The sequence below is a fragment of the Vicugna pacos genome, chromosome 7, assembly GCF_048564905.1.
Source record: "Vicugna pacos chromosome 7, VicPac4, whole genome shotgun sequence".
In the NCBI taxonomy this organism is placed as follows: Eukaryota; Metazoa; Chordata; class Mammalia; order Artiodactyla; family Camelidae; genus Vicugna; species Vicugna pacos.
The window spans coordinates 59,269,281-59,282,500 of record NC_132993.1 but is presented as its reverse complement, the minus strand read 5'-3'; the positions used below and the strand labels follow the sequence as shown (position 1 = coordinate 59,282,500).

The 13,220-nt window shown below is 47.2% G+C and overlaps 1 protein-coding gene across 2 annotated transcripts in view; it reads left to right on the top strand.

The window, feature by feature from the left end:
- DLX6 (distal-less homeobox 6) overlaps window positions 1-8,405 on the top strand; it is a 264,603-nt gene extending 256,198 nt beyond the window's left edge. The window contains exons 16-18 of one of the 2 annotated variants that reach the window (XM_072964947.1): window positions 652-845; window positions 2,664-2,911; window positions 7,924-8,405. In XM_072964947.1, the coding sequence (XP_072821048.1) occupies window positions 652-845; window positions 2,664-2,911; window positions 7,924-7,999 (518 nt within the window). In that variant the 3' untranslated portion in view covers window positions 8,000-8,405. Of the gene's footprint in view, window positions 1-651; window positions 846-2,663; window positions 2,912-7,492; window positions 7,868-7,923 lie in introns of those variants that run through there. The other variant, XM_072964946.1, reaches the window with a different exon arrangement.
- The last annotated feature ends 4,815 nt before the right edge of the window (window positions 8,406-13,220 follow it).

Below are 13,220 nucleotides of genomic sequence, written 5' to 3'. Positions count from 1 at the left end.
CCCTAACTGGGCCCCCTCCCTCTGGGTTTTCGATACAATGTTGGCTGCTCCTTTGTTCGCAGAGGTGAAGCAGAGGGCTCAGCACCCGTGGTGGACAAAGTTGCCGCGTGAGACAGCCTGCTCGGGTGCCGGTCTGAGCGGCTGGTTGTGTTTTGTTTGGGGTTCCTCTCAGCAAAATCATTTTCGAACACGCCGAGGGATCCTGATGCACCGGGCTTGGAACTAGTGACATCAAACCAACTGGCCGCAAAAACACTAGGGTGGCTCAAGCACAGCTTAAAGCACTGTAAAACCAGGCCGAGGGGCCCTGCTCAGCAGAGAGAGCAGCCGCCCCGCGGCGCCGCGAGCCCCAGAGAGCAGCCGGCGCCGCCTCCGCTGCGGCCGACCTAGGCTGTTTGCCCCGGGGCCCAGGGCGCTCCGTCAGTCCAGCCACTGCGCATTATTAGAGCCAGAGTCAGGGTCGGAAAGAAGCTTTTGCAACCACTGGGAGCAGCCGGTCACGGTGAACCCAGAGAGGTCGAGGTGCCGTGGGGACGCGTTCAGGAAACCCATGTTAGGCTATGGGGAGACCTGGAGCAAGCCAGGCCAAGCTCAGGGAGACTGCAGCAGTAGCCTCACAGGTGACCTCTCCTCTGTATCTTTTGCTTGCAGATCAACAAAAAACCACAGTGATTGAAAACGGGGAAATCAGGTTCAATGGAAAAGGGAAAAAGATTCGGAAGCCTCGGACCATTTATTCCAGCCTGCAGCTCCAGGCTTTAAACCATCGCTTTCAGCAGACTCAGTACCTGGCTCTTCCCGAGAGAGCTGAACTGGCAGCTTCCTTAGGACTGACACAAACACAGGTAATTCCCAAGAAGCCTAAGTTTCCCTGAAATGCTGACCCCACTTGCAGATGGGCAGGGAACACATCAGGAGGAATTACTGGCCTAGTCCACCAAGGATGGAAGGAGCTTAATGACAAATGCTTTTGCTCCAGTTATGCACTTTCCCAGGACAACAGTTTGGAATACATGACCTGGTATTGAAAACTGGGTTTGATTTGCACATCCTCTCAGCCCTCAGCGACCCCACCCCAGCCTAGTGTCCTTTGAGGACCAAATGTACAATCTAATCAAGTCCTATTCCAGAGTAGAACAACATGAAAAAGAACAAACATGTAGGAGAAATAGAAAAAGATGTTCAGGCCAAGAGGCAGAATAAAACTCATGCTTTCTAAGGATCCTTTTGTGGGCCCTGGCATTTAATAAGAATTTCAACTCATTGACATTGAAAGGAAGTATTATGAAGTGAAAAGGCGAGTTAAGCCAGGCAGGCATAGGCACCAATAGAATTTAGTAGAGGGACCAATGTGCAAACTATCCATCCTAGGATGGGTAAGGAGGGCTTTTCAGAAAATTGCCCTAAACTCAGTACTTAAATCATCCTGGGTGACTGGCTGGTCCAGGCTGAGGTACCCCCCTGGAGCACAGAACTTGGGAGCAATGGCAGAGCCAGAGATCAAAGAGAAATGCTCCCCCACATTATAGCAGGTGAAGCCTCAGTTAAGTACAGTTGCTGAAGTTCTCCTGTCTTACTAATTTGAAAGACTTATGGGGCATTTCAGACTTCACAGGAAGGGGTTTGTGTGGGTATATTAGGACCCTGGTCATAAAGCCAGGCTACAATCACCTGTGGGTTTTGTCCTTGTTGATTAACTTAGCTGCGCAGGGTGGTAGGCCTCATCTACAATGGGTGATCTTCAGCAAGAGGACTTCAGGTTTTATGAGACTTGTGCTGGGGAATGATTGTGTGGTGCCTTAGAACAGATTCTCCTTTTCAATTCAGCTTGCTTTCTCTTGCCATGTTACCACTGGAAATATTATAGGTTTAATATGAAAGGATTCCTACTACTCAGTAACTTGTATTCCTCTTGAAAAAGAGGATTTCTAAGCCTAAGTAATTTTAAAAGTAAAGGAAGCTGCACCCTAGAATGTCCTTCTTCAATTAAAGATATGTGGGATGTTAGCTTAGATATGCTCCCACCTAGACTTTGACTTTCAGTGACTACACTAACAATCATGATCACAATTTGACTAAACAACATACAAAGTAGGAAGTGAGTGAGGTACAGTCCCTAATCCCTGCAGGATTATGGGGATATATTTATGTCAGAAGAAAGATGCTCCATGTAGAGTCTGTGCCATGTGCAATATGTGCTTAGGTATACCCAAGCCATTTGGTTATAAATATCCAAGCTTTAATCTGTTCATAGTCATTTGCTCACAGTACATACACAGAGATGCCAGACTATTGGAGGAAGTGCGTTCAATTGGCTTTGATCTGAAAAATTCTCCTTTTAAAAATCCTCCTTTAGACTTTGAACCCAGCTGTCTCATTCGCCTTTATTCTCATTTTATTCTTGTTTACATTATTGAGTCAAAATTAGACTTGCATCTAACTGAAGAGTTCCAATGACTTTAGGTGTCCAGACAAGATATCTAGTAAATGACGGGGACAAGGGGGGTGGAGGAGAGGGGGGTTGGCTAGAAAGAAGTAGAGGAAGGTGGGGTCTTGAGGACTTGGTGTTTGCGGGTCCCCCACCCCCACCCCACCCCCACCCCACTATAGGCACCAGCTCGATATTTTTCGGGCCTAGTAATCACTGCTGCTTTTCGTTCCAGGTGAAGATATGGTTTCAGAACAAACGTTCTAAGTTTAAGAAACTGCTGAAGCAGGGCAGTAACCCGCACGAGAGCGACCCTCTCCCAGGCTCAGCAGCCCTGTCACCGCGCTCGCCGGCGCTGCCTCCGGTGTGGGACGTTTCCGCCTCGGCCAAGGGCGTCAGTATGCCCCCCAACAGCTACATGCCCGGCTATTCGCATTGGTACTCCTCACCACACCAGGACACGATGCAGAGACCACAGATGATGTGAGTTGTCCGAGGGAAATCGATACCCTAGGGAAACGTCTGAACAAAGCAAAGAGAATCCGGGACCTGCTGGCATCTGTCAAACCGAGCCAACGAGCAGGCTCTGGAGAACTCTTAAGTGTGGCCAGACGGTCTGGGCGCTGGCTGCCTCTCTCCCCTGCTTTCCCTCTGTCTCTCTCTCTCACTCTTTCTTTTGTCTTCTTCCTTCCCACCTTTCTTTTCTTTTTTCTTTCCTTTCCTCATCTGCCTTTTCCCTTGAGCAGTCTCAGTAATTGATCTTGCATCTTAGAAACAGAGAGAGTGGGAGAGAGAGAGATTGAGAGACTGGTTTCTACGCCAGCACTCATGAAACCTCTCACTGTAAGGATATTTTCCCTCACCCCTTGGGATCCAGGCTCCGAGCCGCTTCTCCTCTTTGGGAGTATCCATCAAAATGACTTTTTTTTACAAACATTTTCCCCCACCAGAAGAATCTGCGCAAACATGGCAGCGTTTTTACTTGTTTAATGAGTTTAAGACATTACATGATGAAAGAGAAGCATTTCGGACTCCTGCATTTTTATTTACAACCCCAGACTGACAAACAAGGAAAGAAAGAAAAGAAAAGGAAAACACCCTCATATAACAGCCCTTCTCTAAAGAAAAAGGAAAAATCGGCTGTAAGATTAGAACATTGCCACAAAGGGAACGCTGCATGTTTTATCCAAATGCAATGAGCAAGAATGATGATTTAAACAAAACAAAACAAAACCACTCTTTCCCCACCCCTACCCTCAAACCCTAAACTGGAATCAGGAAAGACAGAGGAAACAACCAAAATCGCCATTCTATTGCTTTGATATCTTTACTAGGTGAATTGGTGGCATTCACTAAGCTAATAGGGACGTTTATATCAAGAAACATTTCTGTATATATTGTTGAATTTTAGTTGTACATATACTTTGTATGTTTTTGTCTTCTTTCATATATGGAGTAAAAGCCACAAAATGCTGGGAGTGTCCTGTATATTTCTCTCTATGTGTCTCTATCTCACCACCCCCTCCTCCCTCCCTCCCAGTATATTTTCTATCACTCTTAAAAGAATTCTTATTTCCTAATATGGGAAACCCTGTATATAAACATCAAGTGCCTGCAAAGATACCAGTTTGCAGCACTAGCCTTTGTCTTAAGTACATTAACGATGGATGCTCCCTCAGCTTCCTTTATATATTACATTTTTATTGTAATTTCTGCATATTTATCTATTTTTAAAAATCATTGGAATGCTCTATCCCCAGGTTAACCTCTAGACATCCAGTAGTTTCCAGTGCTGAAACTGAGCATTTTCCTTTCCCTTTCCTCAGCCACAATAATACAGCTGTATTTGTCTTTGTTTGGAGGCAGGTTTTTTTTTTTTAACAAAAAAGAGGAAAGAATAAAAGAAAAAAAAAGAAAGTAAATGCACAGTTATGACTACTTAATGTCTACAACCCTTTGCAAGCTAACTAGATAGAAAAAATGCACGATCCTGGATGAAATACATCCTTCCGATCTTGTGGAAAGCACAGAAATAATGAAAATGAAAAGTCCTTTCGTCACACAAGCAGGAAGCCCCATACTGCGAGAATTAATGGCTACAGACCTGGGCATCCTTCAAATTATGAACCTTGAAACCACTGAGCCATTTATCAGAAGTCAATAGAGATACTCAGAGTGCTCCATATAATGACAGCGACATACAGTCGTGCAAAAGGACAGTCACTATAATTAGACACAAAGCAAAGACTACTTACCAATATACCCGTTCCTTTTTTTGTTGAGCAACTTCCACGCTCAGTCAGTCTTCAGAATGGCTTAAAACCGATCAGTCTTGTCATTTTCTAGCATTCGCATTGTTACATTAGGAAAAATGTTTTCTTTTCTTTTTTCCCCCTTCCCACTGTGAAACTTTGGGTTCGTAGCTCCCCAGGATCAATTCTGAACAAAGCCTCCAGCTGCAGTGCCATCCAATTTGAAGCAGACATTGGGGACAATTTAAGGTTTTTATCCACAAGAAGGTTTTTTTCCATTCTCTTAAATGCAGCCATAATTAGAGTAATTTTTCATGTAGCCCGCTGATTACAGCGTTTTTACCGTCAAAGATAATTACCTGTAATTTTCTTCCACTTTTAATACTAAAAAGCCATCTTTATTTAGATTCAGGAACAGGAAAGGCGAAACAAAAGAGGGAAATTATTCTGTTATTCATACACAAATTGCAGAGACGTAGGACCTAAAATTGAAAATTAACCAAAATTATAATGCTGAAAAGAATGGAAGAGGCTGCAGAAGTACAGCTGGTAGTAGGGCTTTGCTGAATTATTCAAATTACGTTAGAGAAAAAGCTACCATACATTGAAACCAACACTAATTTTTCTTAAAAAAAAAATTCACCAGACACATGCCAAACCACTGTGAGTGCATGGAATTCTGAAACCCAGAAAATGCATTTTAACACATCGGAGCTGTTGTCATGATGCGCCTGCCTCCATCTCTCAATCTTTTAATATGAGTTTAATTAAACAAAAAATTCTGCCAAGGAGTCTTTCCCAGAACTGGCTTTGGAATTGGGCTTCTTCTGGGTCCTCTGATCCTCAAGGGTTAATATTTTCGCTCCTTAGAATGTATTGACCCCGTAGTAAACTGATTCCCCGGAGAAGAATTGGTAGGAGGGGCGTGGGCTAAAGGCAGCGCCCAGTCGCGGTGCTTACTACGCCTCCCCACGTTCGAACTTCTCCGGAGTTCGAGTTCTAGAGTCTCCTTCGGACCATATTTTTCAAGTAAAAAAAAAAAAATAGCTGCGGGGGGTGAGGGTGAAGGGGAAAAATTTTTTTTCTCGGCGCCAATAAGTATCTTATTATCTTTTAACACAATTTAGTCCAAAGGTTCCTGACGCCTGGAGAAAAGCCTTTCTGCACCGGGGTGAGGGAGCCAAAGATTTCTCAGGCTCCTGCACTTAACCTCTGTAGCTGCTTCCAGTGTCTACAGGGTCAGGAAACAGCGTCATCTATAGATGGAACTGCACCGCTTCTTGCGAGAGTCTTCGTTGGTGCGTTCCTAAATCAGACTGGTTCCCTGGCTCCGCAGCTCGGTTTTGCGTCTCAGCCAATCGTGCCCCTCCAACCGCAAGGTCGCGGGGTTTGGGTCTCGCGGGCAATAGTTCTACGGTCGGCATCCCCCCCCTTCCCCAGTATCCCCCCACCAGCTTGAGGCAAAGACCTTGTAAAGCAGTCCTGAAGGGTTTCAGAGGCCAGTTATTCCAGAAACTTTCTCCCAAGTAGAGGAAGGCGTCAAAGGGGCTGTAAAGTTGAGAGATTCAGGCTACACCTGCCCTTGCCAATGTCCGCATACCTGTGATGCTAAAGGAGAACCTGTCCCGAGCTCCGTTTGCTCTTTCGATGCCCCCAAATTCTTCATCGTCATATGTAAAGACCTCAATGGATTCGCCTAGGACTAGCTTTGAGTGACAATTTTTCAAATAGATTTTAGCTTGGCATCTCCAGTTGGCTCCCTCCACACCTTACAGAAACCTGGTGCATTCCTCAGTCTCCAGTCACAAGCTGCACCAAATATCAACAGCACAGAAAGCAAGAAAGACAAATCGAGTTCTTAAGGATCCCTTTCTTTCCCGAATCCTTTTACTCACCAGAACGACAAACCCTTTATTGTTAAGGTGGGTAAAAAGTTAGAATTGAAAATCGTCTCTAAGGTTGCAATCCATAATAAATTACAATAGCAACACATACAGCTTGGAAAGTGTGAGAAGAGAAATATGAACTGTGTCTTGAAGTATGCAAGAAATAAAAACTTACCCCCAGTGAATATCTCTTAAGCAATGATCAGGGTCTAGAAATCTATACTGAACAGAAGCAGAGGAGAATATTTTTCTGAGTCTCAGGGCAGAAGCTCTTTCTCTATATTCTTGGTTGAGTGAGCATATCCAGGTGTGAAATTGTTTGCACACCCCAGCACCTCTTATATTGCCAGCAAAATTAGCTGTTATTACTGTCACTGTTTAGTGATGGTTAGCGTGATACAAAAAAAAAAACTGCTGTAATCAAGACCTGGCGCATCTTTGCAAATTACAGATAATTGTAAACGTCCAGATTATGATAATAGCATCCTAATCCAGCCTGCAATATAATTATTACAGAGTGTTACATCTGAAACTGTCCAGTAGGGCTAATTCAGCCATTATTTAGACCCTATTTTTGCACTGCAAATGGGTTGCTGAGTTGAAAATGTACAATTGTAATTTCACAGGGCACTCAATGAGTAATGGTATAGGAAGAGAAAAAATACAAAAGTGAAATGTGAACAGTAGCGATCAAATCAAACCCTGAAGGACAAAAGACTGTTTGATTCATATGGAAAAAGAAGAGCGGGAATTAAGAAAATAGCACATCAGTGGTCTGAAGCATTACGTGTCCAAATCCTCAATATGTGTAGGACTGATGTGTTAGCAAGGGCTGCTACATCTGCTGCTGCCTGGAGTCTGAAATAATTTTTCTTTTTCTTTCTTTTTTTTTAAACCTGTCTTTTTTCCCCTTTTCTCTCCTAAAGCATTATCCTTGTTTTAAAGAAGTGCCCCTCCCCCAAGCAAAGAGCATTTGTCAGTTTCACCATTGTTTCCACCAAGGCGGCCTCAGAGTGTGCCTGTCATTTGTTTATGAACATTTTCTTAAATGAATTTGCAGTCCCTCTTGTCATCAGAGCAAAATGCCCCGGGTGTTGGTAAGTGTTCCTGAACTCCATCTCCTTCTCTTTCACAGTGAACAAGTTATTCGGAGTCCTAAAGGATATTAGCAGAAAATATATTAATTGCTGCTAATCAAATAAAGCTGGCCTGGAAGCTATCCTTTCACTGAGCTTGGCTGGCTATTGCCTTTAATCCTATCATTAATTTTTATTAATTAACACCCCCCTTCTCATGTAAATCAGCCCAGTTGCCTATTTTGCTTCAAGTCACTGATGTACTTCTTTCTGTATTCCAGAAAGTCCAGTATTTTTGATAAAGGACTGTCCTTGCCTGAAGATATGGTTGTAAAATATCAAGGTCAGTCTCCTTAAACTGTGGAGGGACCAAAGAGAGAGGGAGTTGGAGAATTACAGCAAGAGAGTCTGAAGAGAGGCTGGAGCACTGTGCTGGTTCCAGCGTGAAAGCAAGCCCTGGGTTCCAGCTGCTGCCTCCTGGAGAATGAACCCCACCCAGGCTGAGACTTCTGGAGTCCAGTTCTGGTTCCTGGTAAGGACATCCTGGTCAGGGATTCCTAAACTTCTCTTGTATTCCCAGGAGCTCAATTTTTCCACCATGAGCACAGAGAATTTCCTGGGCATCTTTTCCAGCCCCTAGGACAGTGTGTGATGATTCTGCCCCCTCCCACTACCTCACAGACCCTGGAGCTGCCCAGCCAGGGCCACCCCGCAGGGTGGCAAGTAGGCTTCCTGGCTCCCATGAATTTAAGGGCAATAATGAAATGTCCCCTGTTTAGTGACCCTTGTTTATAGATGAAAGTTGAGTCCATATCCTGTCTCTTCCCGCCCCCCCCCGCCCTCTTCTCCCACCTTGCAAATGACAAGTGGCAGAATTAGTCCTTGTATGACAACAAGCTTCCAGTGACAGATTTCTATCTTCTCGGCTTTGCAAGGGGGGGAAATGCTTTAAAATAAAATATAGCTTGGGGACTGTTTACCGCCCTTCACACCCTCCCACTTAAAAAAATTACACTGCACATGGTGGAGATTTGACAGAGAATCATTACTGAAACTTGGAGTGTGTGTGTGTGTGTGTGTGTGTGTGTGTGTGTGTGTGTGTGTGTGTGTAGAATGGTGTTATGAAGTCATTTTTTTTCCTTCCTGCGGCGAAAGGTCGTAATGTGTGGTATTTCACGGTTTTATATAAATCTTGGTTTAGGATGTGGAACAGACTCAATAATACGTACTCTTTTGGCAAAGAGACTCCTTCGGATCCCCATAAATCAGAAGTAAATACGAAGTCCCAGCGAACAAAAGAGCAGAAACATTTAATTGCTGCAAAACATGACTCTCTTCTCTTTTACAGAGAGATTCAGGTAAATTCCCTCGGTTCCTATCTTTACTGTTAGAACTCGACATATAAAACAGGTTATTACATTACAGCCGGCAACCCAGGATGATTGAAAGGGAAGCACCCCCCCCCCCCCCCCGCCTCTCCGCAGTAGATACAATGTGTGCTTTCTGTCCTGTACCACAGGGGAACCTAAGGCTTGTCAGATGCAAAAGAAAACGCGGGTGGGGCGGGGGTGGGGGTGGCGGACAGGACTGCGTAGAAAAATATTTAGCCAATCCCATATGTGCTACCACTATTCGGGCTGTTTTCGAGGCCCAGGGTTCGCTGTGACTCTGAAAAAAACAAGTACAGCGTGCAGCACTCGCAGGCGACCCGAGAGCGCGAGCGGAGGGCGGGAGTAAGCCGCAGCGCCCCCTCCCCAATCTCCCGGGAGGCGGGAGCCTCCACCCAGCTGCTGTGGGAGGGGGTGCTTAAGGGTGGAGGAGAGGGGTGACCGCAGGCGGATCCGCCGGCGTGGCGCGCTTCCCAGAGGTGCTGGAGGGCGTCTGCCCTCAGGGCGGGTCTCCGAGGAGGGCTGGAGAGCTCAGGGTTGGCGAGATCCCAGCGGCCAGTGGGAGGCGCGCGATCCAAGGGGTTGCGGGATGGGGCGGGGAGGGGGTGGTGGCTGGGTATCCCTAAAGGTCCCTCATTTCGAATAAAAGGAAGCTCTAGTGGGCGGGAGAGGAGCAGGGGGCCGTGTTCCAGGAGGCATCCCTCACGCGTCGGGCTGGGGAGCACAGGAGACTGAGTGGTGTCAAGGCCGGAGTAAGCCGTAGGGCTTGCTGGGAGGAGGCGAGCACCGCCTGGCCTTGGCGCGCTGTGGGCGACTCCCAGGACGCCGCGGCCAGGACGCCGCGAGCCGTGGGGCGTCCGGTGGGATCAAAGAAGCCAAAGGAGGCCAGCCGGCGCGTCTGGGATTGTGGGATAAGGGGCGGGAGAGAGAGGACTGGCATGGGCGGGGAGATCCTGGCCTGGCCTGGCCTGTGCCTGTGTCATCAGGAGGGTGTGTGTGCGTGTGTTGGTGTGCAGGTCAACACGCTCCTGCCCGAGGCCGAGACCTGGGTGGATCCGAGTGTGGGTGGATGGGCTCCCGGATGGGTGCCCCAACGGGAGGGGGGAGAGAGAAAGGGAGATCAAGGGTAGCGAGGTCTGCGGGTTCCTCTGTGTGTGTGTCTCAGGCCCTGTGGCTCAGCCCTGGAGCCGCCTGGCACCCACAGGAATGCGGCGTCTCTCGGCTCCCCAGGCCGCCCCCTGTTCCACAAGGAGGTGGCCGCCAGGAAAAAGGGGGGAAAAAGGGCAGAAATCCGCCTGGCCCAATATGAGCCTCAAACAAAGGCCAATTTATCTGATCTTTTACAGGAGGGCCCAGGAGGCAGGCAGGGAACCAAAGAATCATACTAGCCCTGCTAGCTTGCCCCTAGCCTCCTGAGCTTTGTGAAGAAGTCTTAAGGTGGGCATAGGGGCTTTGGGGGGGGCGGTGAAGACATGAAAGACACAGAAATGAAAATTAAATCCCGGGACGAGCTTGATACCTTGGGAGCACTAGACTGAGAGCAAGGCACGTGGGGACCGGAAGGAGCAGGCAGAGGTCAGGAGATTGGGGTCCGACAGCCCGGGGCTATGCTGTGGAGTGGTACACGTTTACATTAGGTATATAGGAATAAATAATGGAGAGAAGAAGGGAGGGTAGGAAGGAGGGCAAGCGAGAGGAACATCACATAGATATTTTTAGACTTTGCTGAGGATGTTATTTTTATATCCTTGGGCGCAGGACTCCAGGGAGTTAAATTCCCCCGGGAGAATCCCCGCGGTGCCAGGGAAAACCCGCTGTAGACTGGTTTGTCAGAATATTTTTGTCCATGGCTCCCGGACCAAGTTAAAAAAAAAAAACGCGTGCAAGAAGAGGCCATTGCGAGTGGAAGAAATTAGGTTAGCTCAGGGGAAGGAATCCTGAAACCCAGCGCGTCCGCGCGGCGTTACGCCTGCCCGCTTCTCACCGAGGCTCTGGTGTCCTTAACAAGAAGCAGTGTCAAGGCTGGGGGTGGCGGGGTGGTCATTAAAGAAGAGCTTCCCTCTTCTCTCCGAGAAGAGTCCGAAGTCACCCATCCTTTCGCTTGGTCGCGCCAGGTGATGGGGGTTGGTAAGTGAAGGGATCCCCCTTTCAAAGCCAGGAAAGGAGGAGGGGAGATGAAGGGGACCGCTGGAAAAATACCTGCCCTCTCCGTGTGTAGAAAGGTGAGAGTACGTCCCAAGCACATTCTTGCCACTCTCAGGCAACCAGTGGGTGCTCCTCCTCCAACCTTCCGGATCCCGCACCCCGGGGCGGTGAGGGGCACCCGCGCAGAGGAAGCCGGCGCTAGAAAACCGCGAGCGCGGGGTTTCTCGAAGCCGGATTCGCCAGGTATAAAGCGCTGGCTTTTGGTGTTACAGAAACTCCCGAAATCCTTACACGCCGAGAATGAAAAGCAGGGAATGGATCCCTCTACCTCTTCCCCTCATCCTCCTATTCTCTGCCTGCGCAGAAGGCAAAGTGGGCTTCGTACGGCTTTTCCCAGGCAGCGCGTCGCCACACGGAGCTTCTTCGGAGAAAGGAAGGCTGGAGGGGAACCAAGATGGGGGGAAAGCTTCGGGAAGAGCCCACACTCTAGGGTGGGAGGGGAGGAGTGCTCCCTCCCCGGGACCAGGCAGGGTACCCCTAAAGACCCGACGGACCACTGAATGCACTCAAGGCCCTAGCCCTTCCAAACTGGCAGGCTAGAAAAGAGAGGCGAAGACAAGGAAGGACATGGGGAGGAGAGTAAAGGAGAGAGAAAGAGCAGAGAGAACACACAGGTAAATTCCCCTCAGGGCACACAGCGTGCCTTTTCAGGTCTAGTCTCCCAACCCTGGAAGAACCTTCTCAGAAATCCTCAGATGACAGGATGTAATTTTTTAGGTCTAATCTCCACCACCCCCACCAAGACTCTTTTGTCAAATTTATTGCTGCTGACTTCCTAGCTGTAAAATATATCTCATGCATCTTGTAATTTCCAACAAACGATTTCCCTTGGTATCCCAAGGAAACAGTCAGGAGTACTAAAGGACAGTCAAACAGAAAACTACAGTTCAGGCCCCAGAGCACAGCCTTAGATCCAGGCTATAGCTCTGGTCACCCTGTTGATGTCTATATGCAGGAGTGCGAGGAGAGGGACGGACAGAGGCCAGGGTTGCTGCAAGTCCTTTCTGTTTGCCCCAAAGAAGGCTTCACAAGAGAAATCTCTGCAAACAGGTTCAATTTCCTACCGTTTGGAACCTGCTTTGCCACTGTTTTACGTAAAAGCAAAGGCGAGGGAGCGCCTTCCGGAAAAAAAAAAATAAACAGAGTGGTAAAGAGGATGAAGGAAATAAATTTATGTTTGCAATATTATCTCACACGAAATGAAATCAACACGGGGCCACAATGCTTTCCTTCCTTTCCTCTGCCCCACAATTTCTCCTAGCAGAACCAATGCTCCCTCCACCCCCATGCCCAGCTTGGCCTACTGATTTAGGTCCATCATTGTTCTCAAGTCCTGTGATCCTTTCCTCTGTGAAAGAGCTCAGATAAATTTATAATCATACATTAAGGAGTCTAAGTCACTACCATTTGCCATACTGCACACATTTCAGATTTTTAAAAAATGTAATAGAAGGGGAAATTTCTTTTTCTTCATTTTTTCATTTTCTCATCTCTGGAAGCTCCCTTTGAAGGGAGTGTAATTTGTCTAATTGCTCTGGCAATACACAGAGGCTGATGGTGGTGGGGGTTAGTCTCCCCCATAATTGCTTTGAGCTTAGAATTCAGAGTGGTTATTGAGGGATTTCTGCTGCTTTCTTCCTCACACACAGAGTGGGAGGGCTGTATTTAGATTCCAGCATTACTTTCTACCTGAAACAATTTGGGGTTAAACTTAAAATTATCCAAACGTTTTTGTGGTTAGGCCAAAAAACACCTAAATATATATTATATGGCAGTACTATAAACAGGCCACATATGTATATAGACATATAAAGTACAGCATCCAACATATACACATGTACAGTTCTGCAACCAAGGAGCCCCCAGTTTCTGTTTTCCTTTTTGCCTTGTTGGATCTCTGCAGAGTTTGTCTTCCTTTAATTGCCTGCACAAAACGTCACTAGCCCATTATAAGGGGGGTGCAAATGGAGTATATTTTAGGAACA